The 18,609-nt window shown below is 38.4% G+C and overlaps 1 protein-coding gene across 8 annotated transcripts in view; it reads left to right on the top strand.

Moving 5' to 3' along the window:
- The window catches only part of YAP1 (Yes1 associated transcriptional regulator), a 95,112-nt gene extending 81,366 nt beyond the window's left edge, over positions 1-13,746 (top strand). For all 8 annotated transcript variants that reach the window (XM_061991704.1, XM_061991714.1, XM_061991724.1 and 5 more), the window contains 3 exons: positions 3,544-3,674; positions 8,951-9,063; positions 9,655-13,746. In XM_061991704.1, the coding sequence (XP_061847688.1) occupies positions 3,544-3,674; positions 8,951-9,063; positions 9,655-9,893 (483 nt within the window). In that variant the 3' untranslated portion in view covers positions 9,894-13,746. The remainder of the gene's footprint in view (positions 1-3,543; positions 3,675-8,950; positions 9,064-9,654) is intronic.
- The last annotated feature ends 4,863 nt before the right edge of the window (positions 13,747-18,609 follow it).

Consider the following 18,609-nt stretch of genomic DNA (forward strand, 5'->3'; position numbering starts at 1 on the left):
TGTGTAGCATATCATATGTTTCATACAGTAAGAATATGATACATTAATTTCACAGGAGAGACTTTTACCTTTCCTGAGAAGAGCAATGAAGGTAAAAATAAAAATGCTCTGCAAAGAATAACTTTATAAAATTTATTTGGACATGGCGTGAATGACCTGAAAGTTCACACAAAACTTAATCTGTATGCCATTTAAAAAACAGATAGGTAAGGTCAGACAGATAAATTAGTGCTGACCTTTAGAATTACTTTGCGTAAGAAGATGATGGATCATTCTTGTCTTTATGTAGTAACAAAAATTCAGCTTCTGTGTTAACAATAGGAATGTTAAGCTCTTATTTTCCCAGAGGTACTTAAAAAAAAAGTTTGACATACTTACAAAAATAGGATGAGATCACGTTAAAGAAATCTAAGCCAGGATTTTGTCATGGCTTTATTTTTGCCTCCAGACTTTAAATACTTCTAATAAAGGCTATATTTTAAAGCATGAACTAAAAGCCTAGAGTTCACATTGCTCTGGTTGGAGCTGGGAGAGGCTTGTACACTCCCATACTTTTTTTTTTCCAAGTACAGGAAACAACCATTTTTTTAACTGGAAATCAGTTTTGAAGGGACTGTTCTTTAAGCAGCACAGCCTTAGCTTCCATTACATGCACCTCTTAGAACAGTCTTTATATGCTCTTTAAGGCTTGCAAGAAAACTTTGCTTATCTTTTGGAATGATTAAAAATTGTTCTGTATTTGTTTCTGACTAGCTCGTCTTTTTTGGTTTCAGAGTCCCAGATTGACATAAATTTATTACTTGAATGAGTAATGGAATAACATTCTTTCTAGAGGGAAGTGCTGTAATTTTGCCTCCTGAATAAGTGGCAGGCAGCAATGCTACTTGCAAGTAGTTAAAAGTAGTTGCAGTTTTGCAGTTTTAGTAATATTGTTTGAACAAGGATAAAAGTAGTGCTAATATTAAAAATAATTATTTTACTATATGTGCCAAAGAATAGACAAAATACAGCTCTCTCCCCTGGTTTAATACATCTCTTCTTAGTAGGCCTTCAGTGAAATCTAGGTGAACTTGCTTCTGCAGGGGGGTTGGACTAGATGATCTCTAAAGGTCCCTTCCAACCCTACCATTCTATGATTCTATGATTCTTCTTTTTTTAGCTGGCTAGTATCTGAGCTACATTTATTTTTACTATAATATTTAAGTTCATATATTGATGAAACTTCAGTCTCACCTTTCCTCTAAGGATTTAGAAAATACAAAAGTAACTTTCCCATTTTTCCAAATTGCTTATTCCTTTGTCCTGACTTTTTTTCTTAAGGTGCAGAAGAGAAATTGGTATTTTTTCCTTTCCTGGTGTCAGTAGTTCTTGAAAAGGGGACCTGTATGGATTTTTCTTATCTCTATTTTTATTTTAAAAAAAACCAAAAAATTGTTTGAACTATCCCATCAGGAGGTAGTGATGATTGGAAAGACCAGACTTACCACACAGCGAGATATAATGTCACTTTAGGGCTTTATATACAGAAATGGCTCAGTGTTGGTTTAACTTTGACATCACTTTTTGGGGCAGTGGTGTGTAATTTAGCTGCTGGCACCACAGCCAGGTGGTTGTAGCGCTTCCTGATAGAGACAGCTCTGCTGTCAGAGTGGCAAGGAAGGTGTGCTGTATTCCAGGTGTGGACCCAAGGCTGAAAAGATTATACAAGTAGTGGTGCAAAATCCAAAATCAAGTGATTTTTTTTTTTCCCCCCTTCCACCTTCATTGGACAAATACAAAGACAGAATTAGTTAAATGTAGCTACATCACATGAAGGCAGCTTCTCAGAGAAGGGAAGGTTCAGGCCACATTTGGAAGAATTCTAGTCTCAAGAGGAAGGGCTTAAAGACTGTGATCTGAGCCAACTGATCTTAAACCATCTCTGGGATGGCTGGTCACCCACCTTCTTCAGATCACCATTTGAGAAACCCTTTTTCGGTTTTGTTTTAGTGGGTTGTATCAACCTTTTTGTATCAAGGCTGATGTGACGGACAGAAGTTTGAAAACTTTTCTGTGAAGTTAAAACCTCACTGTATAGTCTTTGCACTTGGTTTTATCCCATAAGGAGGTGGATGGATATGAATAAGCCTATAGAAATGATTAAAAGGGTGGCTACCATCCTGTGATTGAAAATGAGGAGGAGGAGTATTATTGCTGTTTATTGAAACAGTGGCCAAGTAAGAGGTGGTAAGTGGAGGGCTGGATTTCCTTAGAGTAGGTAAGTGCATATGATAAGCACACAAAATTATATGTTTGAACACTTTGTGCAAAGGTCTAATCAACTGGAGTAAGAAAACTTAGTAGAAGTCATAAAACTTGGTGTTAAAGGAATATGTAGAAAAATAACCCACAAGAATGGGAGTGAAGCATATGCACACTAGGAAAGAAACTGGTGGTAAGGAAGCATTCAATATTTGGTGCAATCTTCTGGAAAATAAAATCACTTTGGATATTTAAAAAAAAGAAATCACTTTGAAGAAGAATTGGATAAAGGTTATTTTTATATATTAAAAGTCTACAGTATTCCTGAGGCTCATAATTGATAATGGATTAAGACTTCTCATTTTACAAATGAGAAACAGTGAGTATTGTCAAGAATGACAAGTCTGATTTTCCCGAGATTAGCTTCCCAGGCACAGCCTGGAAATAACATGCTAATAATGGTAAGAAGATAGTAAATAGATTTCTTTACCAGTCTCTGCATTAACAAAGCACAGACTTAATGAGCCATTGGTGATGTTTTAGGAGAGTTGCTTGAATAAAATTATTGTATTTTTCTCATGTGCAACTCATGGATTATGTGTTTAAAAAGTGAGAGAAGGGGCACTGCAAAGTACATGAAATGCTGATTATCTCTGTCTGCCTTTAATTTTATGTATTTTATGTTAAAACTTATTTTCCTTAAATAGTAATTACAAGTTTTATGGATGGATTGATTTAAGCTGGTGCACAATCAGATGCATAAAAATAGATTTGTAATCTCGGTAGGTAACTTCAGAAGCTCAGTGTCTCAGTTTTTTATTTAGAAATTGCTAGGGATTTGGAGAGCTTTAAGATTTATGTATGGGGCAAATCACTGACTGGATCAGTCAGAAATTTCAAAACGCGTGCTTCAAGCCAGAGGAGTGAATGGGAACTTCTAAGGAAGGACTTCAAGATTTGCTGAATGAAACAAGCAAGGTAAAAAGGAAACTGGGAACTAAATCAGAATTTAATAAAAGAAATGGGTAAAGTGATCATCAGCAGAGCTAGGAGGGCTCAGAGGGTGTTAACAGTTCTTTTTACAGTGAAGTCTCTGCAATACTGAGCCTGACTGGTGGAACTTTCATTATCATTGAAGCCAGTAAAAAATCTTGCCTTGTCTTCAGAATCCTAATTTCATTTAAATCTTTTAACTGGAAACAGGAAACGCATCAATCACCTGTAATGACATGTGTTTGTGTATCTGAAAAGTGCATTCAAGTGCCTAACGTGATCTTTCTTTCTCCCTCTTCCCTATTATAGGAATTGGCTCTCCGTAGCCAGCTTCCAACAATGGAACAAGACGGTGGATCTCAAAATCCTGTGTCATCTCCTGGAATGTCTCAGGAACTGAGAACAATGACTACAAATAGTTCTGATCCCTTTCTTAACAGGTTTGTTGGAGTAGCTACTACAGGGGGAAAAATGGATTTAAAATTCTGTTTGGTACATGTAATAGTTTATTTTGAACATCTGTCTGTGCCAAAAGCCACAGCTGTAAATGAATCTTTCCTTAAATGGCAAGTCTAGTAAAAGTTGAGGATTAAAAGCTGTCTCCTGTGGGAGGAAGTAGTCTGTTCAGACTTGTAGGAAGGTTTTTTTATTCAAAGTCATAACATGTTTGCCTCTGCATAATCTGTTGACTAACAGTCATTTCAAATTACTGACTCAGAAAAATTTGTGAATAGCTTGCTGTGAGATCAAATGAACTGTGAGGCACATTTATGCCTACACCTCAAGGCTCATTTTAAGATTTCTCCATTCACCCCTCCCATCTACTTCAGGTATTTAATTTAGCAGTATTTTTACTCTGTTAATGTTAGGTCTGCAAATAGTGGCATGTTTAATTTTAAATACTGTATTGTTTTGAAATGAGTCTTTTAATTCAAGATTTAGAATTTTTACAGTGTAGACTAGACTTTTTTCATATAACTTTTTCCTTAATTCCTCTGAGTTGCAGTGTTTGTTTTGTTGGAAATACTCTTCTAATTATGGCTTGCAAAACTTCATACTAACCATTACAGCTTTGGAGAAACAGCTTCAGCTTGAGATAAGTCATATCTGTGTTACTTAGCGTGCTGGAAAGAAAAGATTAAAATGGTGAAACAGTCAAATCTCCAGGCCACATAAACTTTTATAACAGAGGTTATATTTTTACTATCATTTCAGCAGCATAAAGTAGTTGATCTTAAGCTGAAGTAGTTAATTTTGTAGTCCTTCATTGGACTATATTTTGTCAGTGTTCTAAACTGCTATCAACTCAGCACCCTCTACCATAGAAGAATTATGTATTCTGTCAGAGTTCTTCACTGCTTACCTGCATCACCTTGAAATTTTAGCGTAATGTTAGGATGCTTACTGTTAAGTGCTCATGAAGTGTAACAACATGCTTATCCTTTTCTTTAATAGTCTGTTATCATACTCTTGGAAAAACCCATAAAATTAATCTTGATTCTTTCAATATAAATCTTAACTTCCGTGCCTTTTGCCACCAATACAGTTTCAAACCTGCTTGTAAGGTAAGAAGCACATGTCACGTTAGAGCTGGCATGATTTTGGAATAGGGTGATCTTCAGTACATACTGTAATTTCAGATATTGAAAACTGTTAAAATCCTTGTAAACTTATGTTGCAGGTATAAGTCCCTTCTTTTGAATAACTGAACATTGTTGGTATCTCACACTTAGATTCTTCAGTATTTCATATACTCCACCCTCCCTGTAATTCTCAGAATTAGTAAAACTCAGTGGAGATGGTGCAAGAACATACCTTCCATCTTGCCAGTGGAGTCTGTTGTCATTCATATGCTCCTAAGCTTTTTCTCCTACTGTGTGAAGTGTTGTGAGTGCTCATGTTGAGTGTGCTACTATGAAAGCAGGGAGAAAAGTTTGTCTCCAAATACACACTGCTTAGTAAGTATTGGAGAAAACCAAGGTCAGGGGGTGGGGGTTGGAAAAGCCTTGCACATGGAGAAGAAAGTAGTACTGTTTCATTATTAAACTCACTAAGGACACAGGTGGTATTTCCAGGTTTTGGGTAGATTTCAGGAAGATTTATTTCCTACACGGACAAATTTCATTAGAAAACTTCATTTTCTGTTACCAGAAGGGATCTTCCTCCATTAAATCGCTTCTGGGATCTACTGTGAGCCTTAACTGTGCTGGCCTTGTCATAGAATCATAGAATGGCAGTGGTTGGAAAAGATTTCTAAAGATTATCTAGTCCAACCATGATGCCAGAGCAGGACCACCTAGAGTAGGTCATACAGGAACTCATCCAGGTGGCTTTTTAAAACCTCCAGAGAAGGAGACTCCACAACCTTCCTGGGCAGCCTGTGACAGGGCTTCCTCACCCTCACAGGAAAGAAGTTTTTCTTTAGTTTAGGAGGAACTTTTTGTGTTCCAGCTTTTGTCCATTATCCCTAGTCCTGTCACTGCCTGAGCTTTTTGATGAGGATGTAAATGAGGATGGTGTCAAAAGCCTTCCTGAAGTCAAGGTAGATAAGATCTACTGCTCTCCCCTCATCTAGCCAGCCAGTTCTACTCTCATAGAGAGCTGTCAGGTTGTCCCAAGGAATAAAAACAACAAGAAATCTGAAAACTGACCTGCTCTCCTAGGAGAGGCCTCTGTAGGTAGATGATGACCTGATGTGTTATAGTAATATAGTAGCTTGAGTGAGTCCAGGTGTATTTTGAAATTTGTTCTTAAATTATATAGAATCTTCACATCTACAAAACCTTTTTTTCTGACCTCAAAGAAATCATCTTCAAGTTTCAAAAGACTGTGGCAATAGACTAATGCTATTTATCTGTTGTGAGTCTATACATATGAAATATAAAATGATGGATCCTTACCATTACTTAGAAGCAGAAAAAAGCTAGCAAGGACTAATTCATGTTGCTTGAATTTTTTGGGGGCAGGTTGAAGATTTGGAAGGACTTTTTACTGTAAAATTCAAAAAGATACTACTTGCCTTGTTGCAAATATGTTTGTCTTGGCTTTTTAAATCCTTATGCCAAGCAAAATATTGAAAATCTGTATCTTATTTGAGTTCAGAATTTGTTAATTTTCCATTTTGGTTTAAGCACTGTCCCCTTCTGTGATTTTTTTTTAATACATCACTGCACTTAATTCTAGTGTATGGGTGAGGGAAGTGTCCTTTAAAAAGGACATTTATGGATGCGTTGCTACCTCAGAGTTAGGTACAGCGGTCCAATAGTTTCACCCTAAAGAACACCTTCGTACCCTTTATGTTTAAGAAATGGCTGTGTAAAGTTTCTGGTGAAGTAATCCACCTAATGTTAAAGTACCAAAGTTGGTTATCCAAAATAGAGATAATTTTAATACTTTCCATTGCCTGCCTAAGCAGAACATCCAAAAAACCTCAGAAAATAATTGCTAGATTGAAGCAGTTTGAGAAAATGTACAGTATTGTTTTCATTTACATAGTCTTCTGCCTGCTGTCTTCAGCTCTTACTGTCATTGTGGTATTTTTGATTTTCTGAATGGGATATCCAGCAAAGCAGTCTTCATTAGACTGTTTCACCTCTTCGCTTGCAACTCTGTTTATATATTTTTGTCGGTTAGATTTATATTACCAGTGACAGTAATTCTCTGTTTAACTCCTAAATTGGGATTTCTTCTTTCGTATACACATATTTTAACAAGTATTAGTTGAAGAAGCATCCACTCTATTTTGGGTAATGCAATTCAGTTGCATACCGTGATTTTGGGTGGTGTGGTGACTAAATGAAGAAATCCTTATTGAAGAAAGAGGAAATGTGTATTAAGGAGTGATCTGAAGAGAACGGCTGGACATTCCAAGTGTGAGAGCAGCAGCCAAAAAGCCTTCTTAACTAAAATGATTTAGTTCAGTGTAGTCTCAGTTCTGGTTTCAATATTTTCTCCCACAAAGTAAACCAGCATTTTTTTCACAGAAGTCTTAAATAGCTTAATTACTAAGATTGTTGTCAAGCGTGTGGTGATACTATTTTTGATTCAGTCTAAAAAAGGAGAAATATTTATGATTTAACTCTAAAGAAATGTTATGTTTCTTTCTTGTATGTAAAAACATGTCATTGTGGAATCTAATATATATATATATATATATAGATATATATTCATGACTGATGGCATTCTACTTTCATCTGATGTTGAGTAGCCGTTGAACCATCATCTGCTTGGTTCTTCATACTTAAGAAAAAGGCATACACTATTTATTTCATGAGGACATTATGAAGTTCAATATGTCTTCAAATGATAATTTGAACAGTAAGTCAAGTTGATCATTTAATATTCAAGCTGGAAAATCAGTAAGAATTCTCAGTGAATGCTACCACACCCTGAAAGAATACACATTTTGAAAATATTTTGTGAAGCTCAGATATTAGGAGATGTAGGGCGAAGGAGGTAGTGGTATATTTCTACAGATGCTTATGCAGGCTTCAGTTCCTTCCAGGAGCCTGCTCCCTCCCAGGCTCTCTGTGGGCTGTAGTTTCTTTTAGGGTATATCCATGAAGTTCTCCACGGGCTGCAGGTGGATATCTGCTCTGACATGGTCCTCCCTAGACTGCAGATGGGTCTCTTCTCCCCTGTGGCCTCTGTGGCTGCAGAGGAAGGGCCTCGCCACGGGCTGTACCACAGGCTGCAGGGGAACCTCTGCTGTGGTGCCTGGAGCACCTTCCTCATCTACTTCAACACTGACCTGGGTGTCTACAGGGCTGTTTCTCTCACATATTCTCACTCTCTCTCAGCTGCTACTCAGTGGTTTTTCTCTTTTCTTAAATACATTAGCACAAAGGTACCACCACTGTCACTGATGGGCTCAGCTGTCAGCCACAGCAGAACCATTTTTGAGTCAGCTGGAACCAGCTGTATCAGACAGAGTCAGCTCCTGGGGTCTTCTCACAGAGGCTACCCTTGCAGGCCCCCCACTATGAAACTCTTGATAGGTAAACTCCATACACTTAACATGCTTTCTTCCCACCCTGCCTGTCTCTTGGCCTTGCTCATTCCCCTGGCAGCAAGGTGGCAGTAAGAAAGCAAGTGCACGTAAGGCCCTGTGCCATCACTGCTTTATTAAATGTTCTGTCATCAAGACCATTCTGAAGGAGGTTTGCTTGCAGGATAGTGTCTGTACCAGTATTTGGTTTATATTGGGGCCCTCGCTTGCTGCAACACGTATGACTGAACTAGTAGTAATGCAACAGTGGGAAGCGATTGAAGAATGGCTAAAGGAGTTCCAATTTTGTAACAGCATGAGGATATTAGTAGTTAGAAATATTTTTTTAATCCTTACGGGAGTGTGAAATGGTACACCATTATTATTTCTATAATCACTATCTGTGATGTGCTTCCAATGGTTTTTAGCTGTGAGTGGGTGGGAAAAGTTTAAAACTATGCACAACACAGGTAGGCAGCTTTTTAAAGCTGCTTAAATAAGCTCTCATCAAGTTAAAATGAATCTAAATAATATGGTTTTAATTAGAATAAGTCTGCATAAAATAAAAGCCAGGTGCCTGACACAGACAAAGGTTTCAGTTATTGATTAGAATAGAGTATTTCTTGTGACAGCAATGCTTTCAAAGCCCTCAAATTGGTTCAAAAGCATTTATTTTATTTTTTTCAGTCCTCTACCCTCATTCTTCTTTTTTGCTCCCTTCTGTTACAGTGGGACATATCACTCCAGAGATGAAAGCACAGACAGTGGACTGAGCATGAGCAGTTATAGTGTACCCAGAACCCCCGACGACTTCCTGAACAGTGTTGATGAGATGGATACAGGTCTGGTTTTGTCTACATCTTTAATGCACGTCTTCCAAATATACTTGTGTCTGTTTGCAGTGAAAACAAGGAGCTGAGAAGCTGTGATACTTTTTGCATTGTTTTTCTACCACCTTCTATTTCTGTAATACAATTAAGTGTAATCATCTCTGTTGGAAGGATGAAGGATTATCTCACGAATAGTATCATTCCTGTTATATGGAATTTGAGTGTCCATTGGCTTTTTTAAGTAATATTGTTTACTGAGAACTAAGAATAGTACCTCATTCAGTGTTGCTAATAGTGCTCCAAAACAACACTTGACTCAACATTGTCTTTTTTTCCTTTAAGCATAAGAATTAAAATATGCTAAATGACATCAAAGATCTGTAGAGATTTGGGTCAGTAGGTGAAGAGGTTGAGGCCAGGGCATATCGTCTGTACGTCTGCATGCAGTCAGTCATCTTCGAGTTTTGTGATGGATTTCTATGAATCATGTTGCTTGTGTGATGCAAGAGATACAGGATTAACCTGTAACCAGTTGTCCTGATAAACTCTCGGTTTGGTACTTCCAGTGTATTTAATATCCATCTTGCTTTGTGTTCTAACCAGGTGACAGTATCAGCCAAAGTAACATACCATCCCATCAGAACCGTTTCCCAGACTACCTTGAAGCCATTCCAGGGACAAATGTGGACCTTGGGACACTGGAAGGAGATGGGATGAATATAGAAGGAGAAGAACTGATGCCAAGTCTGCAAGAGGCTTTGAGCTCTGACATCCTTAATGACATGGAATCTGTCTTGGCAGCCACCAAGCTAGATAAAGAGAGTTTTCTTACTTGGTTATAGGGGCCTCAGGGAGACTGAATTCTAAATCTGTGAAGGATCTAAGGAGATTAAGACATCTGTATCTGAAGTTCAGAACAAGCCAGTGTTGCACACTTGGGCTAATGTTCAGAAAAAGTAAATGAACAAATATTCAACAAGAATCTTTCATTTTGCTCTTCCTTGTCCATCGCTGCTGTTATATATTGCTGACTTTTTTCCACAGTTGACTCTGAAGAACAGACATCTTCTTGATCTTTTTCTATTGCTGTTGCAACTACTGTTTGAGGGGGGTGGGGAGGGATGATGAGCCTATTTGGATGACGAATGCCATTCCTTTTGTCCTAGTGTGCGCTTGCATATCATTTTATCTAAGTACTCAGATTTGAGAGTTAATTTCTGCATGTCACTGCTTGTAGTTTGCTCAGCTAGTTGTCTCCTGCTGCCTGTGGCAAGTGGTAAAACATGACATACTGGGGTGACAAGCCGAAAATGATGTATCTGGTCAAAAGAAATCAATACTGATTTGGAGATACGACTTAAAGGAGGGCTGAAGACTTTTTGGCATTAAGTGGCATTCAGTAGTCACAAAGTGCTCTTGTTCATATTTTATGTTATAGTAAATCATGAGTCATTTTACATAGAAACGTATATGAACTTTTGATTGTTGCCACATATTCTAGCCTTACTGTTGTTTGTCAAAAATAGTTTGATTATTTTTGTTAGTTGGTTTAACTGTAGCTGTAGGATGGGAAGTAATTATAGGTGTTCTTGTTTTTTTTTTTTAATAGTGAAATCTAAGGGGTTTTTTCTGATTTCACATAGTCTTATTTAAATCTGAATTGTCTGCTTTTTTATACTTAAAACATGCCTATTGTAGCCTGATAAGCTAGTGAGTACATAAACCAGTACGTTTAGCCTGTAACTTTTTTATTTTTTTTAAAGGCTAGCTTTGAATGTAATCATTAGAATTCATGACCAGTGGCTTATTTTTCATGTTTATTTGCAAGATTTTTTTAAATTAGAATCTGATTGCAGCAATGTAAAAGTTAAACTCCCAAGGGTCATACGTATGATTTCTAAATGTGGTGTAAAGTAGCAGAAACCATTTTAAAATGACAGTTGCATGTAATCTCTCTTCTGGTTTTCAGTTTTGATATCTAAGTGAGTTTAGATTTTAAAATTCTTAATGGGAAAAAAACTCTTACGTTACCACGAAAAAAGTCCGATCTATTACTGTTGCTCTCGAGTTGCAATGAAAAGACTAGAACACCAAAAAAAACCAAATCCTTACGAAAAACTCTTTAAGTGGAATAGGTATCAAATTCTGCTTGGTGAAAAATAAGCCCTGGACACTATATGTAGAAGAATGTAAAGATATGTGTTAGATGGTGACATGAGCAGGTAATGAAGTGTATATTAGTAGTAGAGCTTAGCATGGGGTAGAGGTGAATATGAATTATCTTTATTTTAATGGGAAAAGATGTATCACTTAAGTTGTTTGCAGGAGTTGACACAGTTTCCAAAGAGTATTTTTAAATGAACAAAACGAGCATGAATCAAACTTTCAGTATAAGCTATGAAGTTCTGTGGGGGTTTGGGGTTTTTTTATGATGAAAAGTAGTGTCACCAGTTAACACCTCTATAATTAAGGGCCTGTCACCATTCTCAACGTGAGCCTTTATTTCCATGGGTGTATAACATGACTATAAAGATACTGTAGGCATGAAACTCAGTTTTGAAAAAAAATCTCAGCGAGCGGAGACTTCTCCTGGGGAGAGACATTTTGGGTTGGGTTTTTTTGTTTTGTTTTGTTTGGGGGTTTTTAAGGACATTGATTATCTTTCAAGCTGGAAATTAATCAGCGAAACAAAACAAACACCCATATTATTATCGTCATTTGGATTCTTTTATGCTTCAGAAATTGTCCTGTTTTAGGATAACATAAAGAAGGAAAACTGTGAACCAAGTCTAATTGTAAAAACTGAAGCAGCAGAGGCAGAGATTTGAAATTTGCCACTATAAATGTACATTTACTACTTTAGGCAAGGCTGTTAGTGTTTGGAATACATTAAATTGTTTGTGGCTTGTTATGGGATACAGGCAGGTTTGAAAGCACCAATTTCCCAAACATATCCACAATGACAGATATATTCTGCTACACCAATAATTCAGCGATTAATAGGCCACTTATATTGTGCAATGACACAGTAGCTCCTAAAGCAGTATATTGTGTCCAAGGTAGGGATTTTAGTAGCATTTTTACAGTTTCATTATGAATTCTCCTCTCTTCTTCCCTTCAGGGGAAAAAAAAAAAAAAAGACACTAAGTTGTTATAACTTGAATGGTGTGACATAAAACCACAACAGCAAGGAAATCCAGAGTTGATTCCATTTCAGTTTCTTCCACAGTTGTAGCCAGGTATGCACACGGGATGCACTGGGTGCAGGCTCCTGACACGCTGTGCCTCACTACAACAGGGATGAGTACAGAACAAATTTTCTTTCCTTGCTTTTGTGTGTTTGTTACAGCTTTAATATTTGAATGTTTCCTTCTCATTGTAGAAACACTAAATGGCTTATTCTGTGTTTGAGTAGCACTGCTTAGGGTAGATACTGACAAACTGGGAATCCTTGAACTGCTCTAACATGGATTATGTTTTGTGATACTTAATTGATTTTAATACATTTCCGTTCTCTCATTTAGTAGGAAACATACCATAGAGATGCTATACTGTTGGCAATCAACATGAACTTGCAAATGTTTGATGAAGTGGTTAAAATTGTTTGAAATGCGCAAGTGTTTTGGGTAGTATTTTATACTGATGTATATATTGAAACAGAAATCATTGTAATAATTGTAATAGCTTTTGGTTCTGAATACACTACATGCAGGCAGATGGGGCTGTACAGACTGTGCTGCTGAAGGCCCCAGCAGGGCCACTGCCTGGGCACAGGCTGCAGTGTCAGTAAACCACACGGATCAAACCTTGTACCAGTCAGTGTTGGCGCTCACCAATGCAAAAGGAGAAGAGGCGGTTTCAGCATGGTTAACACTACATAGCTTTCACACCTCTGGTAAATTAGTACTAAAGTGACCTTTTCACTTACAAGCATGTTTTTATACAAATTAACAGGTGTGCCTGTGTAAAATAATTTGTTTTCTGTATCTTGGCAAAAATACTCTCCACATTTAGAATGTTGTATGTTAGAGAACTCTTAAATGCACCCTTGTCAAAAATTATATATATTAGTTACCAATGTTACTTTTAGATATGAGCATGACTGTAAGTTAGGTACTTAAGTACGTTCTGTTACATTATTTTTCTTTATGTAATACTTTTTCAGTTGTTTTATTTGGTATAAATATATACTTTGTGCTTAAACATCTCTGTTTGTTTTTAACATTCAATAGTATGTAAAGATACTGATTTCCTTCAGTAAGATGGATGCATTGAATTGTTGGAATTCCTATTGTAGTATGTCTGTTCTCATCCCCCTTGTCACTGCTTTTGTAGTCACAAACTCGAGTCCTGCAAACACTGTGTACAAGCTCACCCGAGAGACAAAGGAGTCCTGTTGAAGTCAGTAAAGGCTAACGTTAACGTGTGCATCTCTGTGTGTTTGCAATGATGAAGAGACAGTGACTCTGCTGAGCCTCATGCGGTTTGTGTACAATACTTTAATTGCATATGGCACTGGAGTGAGAGATGGTAGCAGAACATCTGTTAGTAACTGTAAGAAAGCATCTACTTTTTGCAGATACACTTACAATGTTCAGGATCTTCCCATATAGCAGGTACATTTTCGGCTAACTCTAAGTTTATACCATAATTTGTGGCAGACTATCAATAAAGACACACTACTTTCATTTCCAAGTTTTGACTTGTGAATTGTGAAATGTGTAATGGCATACTTTGAAAGTGCCTGAAGACCTTACTTTATTCTGAAAGTTGTTCTTCTGATGGAATGCAATTCGTGATGGCTGAAGGCACACACTATTTTCATTTTAGTAGTTCCGGAGTTACCACTGTTCAGCACTGAAGTGCCTCAACCATGTGAATTTCAGTGCAGTTGTGTGTTTTTGTGGTTAAAGACGCAGTGCTCAATTGTTGCATGAGTTTGTCTTCTACTCATGAGTCCACAGCTAGGTTTAGTTGCTGAGATCCTTTATATTTAAACCTAACATCACACCACACCTGGGAGGAGAAAGCGAGTTGCAGGTGTGACAAGGCTCCAATTTTATTTGTTGATATCACTGTCTCCCATTTATAAGGTGGTGACATACATCAGTTGAAGGATGAGTGACTTTCCGAGACAGCCCTAAATAGACTGTATTATAGCAAAGCAGGATATCTGGTCCAAGTGTTTCAGGCTTGCTTGGCAATTGGTTTTGATATATTTTAAACACTTGGTTAAAAATAAAAAGTATTGGTTTCAGTAAGCCAGGAATAGTATGCTTCCCAGGAAGCTTTGAGTCCTCCCTATGCTAATGTGCAAGTTGTCAACAAAAAAAAAAAGGCTATTTATCAGCTAGAATTGTTAGCAAAAGAATTATTTGAGATGGGACTATGATCTCTGTAGCACCTCCTGTTCTGGAGGTTCATTTGGACAGAAGTGGGGCCATCAATTTTAATTACAGTGTCAGCATCCATGGTTTAGAGACTCCTGTTGACGGGGAGAGATGTGCTTCTTTCCCCTTGTCGTCACAATTCACTATTGCTAGCAATAGTTATTGGCGCCCACTAAATTCAGACATTATCAAAATAGGGAGATGTCTGTACAGCATCAGAAACCTTGGGTGCCATGAAATGATAAAACCAATGCTGACCAAAGAACCACGTTGTCTTCAGGCTGTGGGGCAGAGCTTTGTACTGACTGCCTGTCCGGTACTTCATGTCTCTTAAGCAAAAAAGCCAGGATGCTTTTCCTCTAAAGAAGAAAGGTTGGAGCATGTTGAGTAAGAAACAAATAAATAACAACCCATCTGACAAAGCTGCCTGATGTTTTTTGTGGAAAAGTCATGAATTTTACTTTTCCTGACATGCTCCTCTCTTTAATGCAGAGATTGTAACTGAATGCTGATGTAACTGAATGTGGGCTGTTACTGATATTATTTTCTCTGTATGAGAAAGAAGTTGGTCACTCTGATTATGGTACTTTCTGTATTAAACTGGCTTGTATGAGAACATGAGAGGCAAAGGAGCTTCATTGAATTTTCCTGTTTTGTTAGCAAGTGATTTTTTTTTTTAAATGGCAAGGGGAACCCCAAGAGGCTTTTTCTTTGATGTTACACAACAATAAAATAGAAGTCCGTCAAAGTTTTAGGTGTCACCTGAAATGCTCTTTCTCCTTCTCTCATACACATTATTTCTGAGCTACTCTAGCATGTTTGAAACTATTTCTCATATTTACCATTTGCAAATTTTACTTGCCTAACCCCTGAAGACTGGGACTGTAGTGCTAGGTGCTGTGTGTCTCCAAAGGAGTGCCAGAATTTAGCTGTCAGCCCTTTCAAAGTCTGTCATATTACACAGGAATTGCAGTCTGACTCCAAACATGCTGCCCAACTCCTGTTACAGGGCAAGCATGAGTTTTTTGAATGATAGTGAGTTCCTGCTTTGGTTTGACTTCCCAGACACTGGATAAGTTCAGCTTTCCTGTTTCATTAATTGGATTTCTGCAGCCAGCAAGGGCATGGAGTCTTCCCCATGCCAGTGCCACTGTGCCTGCTGGAGGACTCCTAACCAGCACCTCAGCCTGGTGCCAACTGATCTTTTTAAAGCTGACAGTTTTATTCAGCCTTCCGCTCATAGTTTCATTGTTAGTTATGCAAATACAATTGTTTCAGCTCTCCTGACTGACAAGGAACCCTTTTCAGACTTCACCAAGCGATATAATCCTTTCATACCCATCAGCCGCTGCTAAAGGGTGCTGAGGAGGCCTCTCGGAGGTTCAGCTGTAATTCTGGACTTTCAAAGACTACAGCTGAAAAGAGAGACTGGTTATGTGTGTGTGTAACAAAATCCCAGACCTCTGCTCCTGGGATCTTGGATGATTTGGGTGGTGGCATCTCACAACAAATGGCAGTAACGGTGAAAGGCCTCCTGGCTGGTAGCAATAGTAAAGCCTGCAAGGCAGCCCTGTGCTTCCCATACAAGAGAGATTCGGGCTGCTGCTGAGAAGGTTGTCAGTGCCACAAGAAGTGGCAACTGGTGGACTTACTACTCCCCACTGCCACCACCTTCATCTCTGCCCACAGGGGCTTTAAACAACTGCTTTAAAGCCTGGATTTTAGGTTTATATGCACCACCTTTAATTCCTAAGTTTTGTATTTCAGTGGACATGACTCTCCTCTTAAAGGTCTTAGTTCCTGTAAACAGGATCTGATAGTCTTTATATGGATATAGATCCCTCTGAGAGTTAATCTGATAAGCAGCAGTACATCACTGAGAAATGGAAACTTCTCTTTGCAGCTTATTGGCAAGAACGGTAGAAAATCTGTCACCCAAACAGTAATACTGGTATCCAAGCTCCTTTCATCTCTGCACTAGCCGTGGCTCAGAAGAGAAGCTGCTTTGACACGAAAATCCGTGACTGCAGGAAGGCTCACGTGCTTTTCGCCTGTGATCTCTGCTGGTGAAGTTTTCTGTGTTGATTTGTGGGATTTACTTGAAAACAAAGTAGCAAAGTCTGGTGAGGTCCGTGGAAACAGAAAGGAAGCAGACCTGTGCTGCTGCACGAGGCCAGGGTTCCTGAGCTGCTCTTGGAAGTGTCTCACTTCTGACAAAGTACAGACATCTGATGGGCTTGTCTCTTTGTGGCAACTGCCTTCACATTCACGTGTATTTCATTTGTAATGTCACTAACGCCTACCAGATGACCACATTATTGAAGTGAGTGCATTGGTGACAACTGAAACAAAGGAGAGAGGGATTTTTTGAAGCACAGTCAGATACAGGACTCCTGGGTACACGTTGCTCAGGATAGAGAGAACTCCCTCCTGTTAGTGGCACATCAGACTTTCTGTTTAGCCCTTATGCCAGGCATTTTACCATTTCCCAGCAAAGCGGTGTGCCGTGGTTTTACTTGTGTCCTGGGAGCACTAAAATGTTAAGGCTTGCAAAAGGCTTTGAGGGTGAAGCGTGAAGTGCTTCCTACTTATTCATTCTCAAACCATACTGTTCTGAGGGTCTTTTAATGAGTGGTACCATGTGGCAATGAATATAGGCAATGTAGTGTAAAGTATGAGTCTGATTCTACTATCTTAAACCCACAGTTGTGATACAGAAAGGTCATGTGTTAGTGCATATCACATGATAGTTTTTGCTGGCGTGTGGACACTCATTAAGAAGGATGAGCTGCTGCTAACCACTCTAATTTTGTTGTGTTTGGTGGAAAACAAAAATGCACAGTTAGCGCTGACAGATTAATGTGTACTATTTCTTCCTTCTCTGAACACTTCTGTGCCTAAGTCCTTAGGTTTTTAGCTAAATTTTAGGTACAGCTTTTCTGTTGAGCTTTATCTGGCCTTTCTGGGAAGCCAACATAGTCTTTTAGGTGTAAAAATACACTGATTAATGTCTGATGGGGGAAAAATCTTGTGTCATTGTACATACATACACATAGAGTAATGCTGCATGCATCTGTGCATGTCTATATATAGACGAACTATATATAAACACTGATTTCCTGCCGAAAGACAACTCAGATTCTCATGAGCATTATACTTGTTCTAGGCTCACAAGGAAAAAAAACCCAATAAAAGTGCCATCACAGTTATAAAGTCTGTGTGGTAGTTACTTGGTTTTAAATCTTCAGGTTTTTAGGTGTGATATAGGAGCATTTAAATCAGGAAACCAAGATGAATGATGAGAGAGAATGTGCATGGACATGTTATTCAGCTGCGCTGCCTCTCAAGGAACCAGTCCTGAGTAGTCGTAACACGCCATATGTAAGTTTAGCTTTTGGGGAATTAAAGGCACTGTGAACACAAAAAAACCCAATCCTCCAAAACCAAAGAGGTGGGCTAGGAGAGGCTGGGTTACCTAGTCCCCTGTGAGAATGCATCTGTTGCTTGTAAACTGGGGCAGAAGGGAACTTGGCTTCAGGTGAGATTTGTTTACACTGAATTTTGCCTTCAAGTTTAATGCATAATCCACACCGTGTGTCTTGGTATATGCCACATGCTGTACTTAGAGTCATGTCTGTGCATACACAGAGAAAGACATGTATGTGTGTCTAAGAGGAGAGAGAACTGGTATGTTATGGAGCAAAATGTTTACTTGTGGCAGGGATTAAACCTCCGATGCATGCTAAATACAACTGAGTGCTACGTTCCACTCATACAGCATATACCATGCTACTTGCTGGAGTTATTCTTTTTAAATAGAGATTAAGATGTTTTGGGATTATTTCCCCATCCCCAAGATCCCATGACTGTTGCTGGGGTTTCTTTTGTTTTTGAAGATTTAAGCTGCCTCCGTGGGTGGGCCTAGACTGTTTTAAAATGTATCAACATGTGGATTTATTCTGCACTTGAGTGTAACTATTTCTGTGCTATGGCTTTTGTTGCTAGGTATTTCTTTGGGAGAACAGTAGCACTGGAATACAAGATGACAAGCTGACGTCCAGGCATTTGAGGCTGATTCAGGGTGCTTTTGAAGTCAGAAGACTTTGACCTTAGGTTTTGAATCGGCCTTTTGGACCACGTGCTGTGCTTGCATAGGACCTAGTCTGCT

This window comes from Colius striatus, chromosome 1 (genome assembly GCF_028858725.1).
Source record: "Colius striatus isolate bColStr4 chromosome 1, bColStr4.1.hap1, whole genome shotgun sequence".
Lineage (NCBI taxonomy): Eukaryota > Metazoa > Chordata > Aves > Coliiformes > Coliidae > Colius > Colius striatus.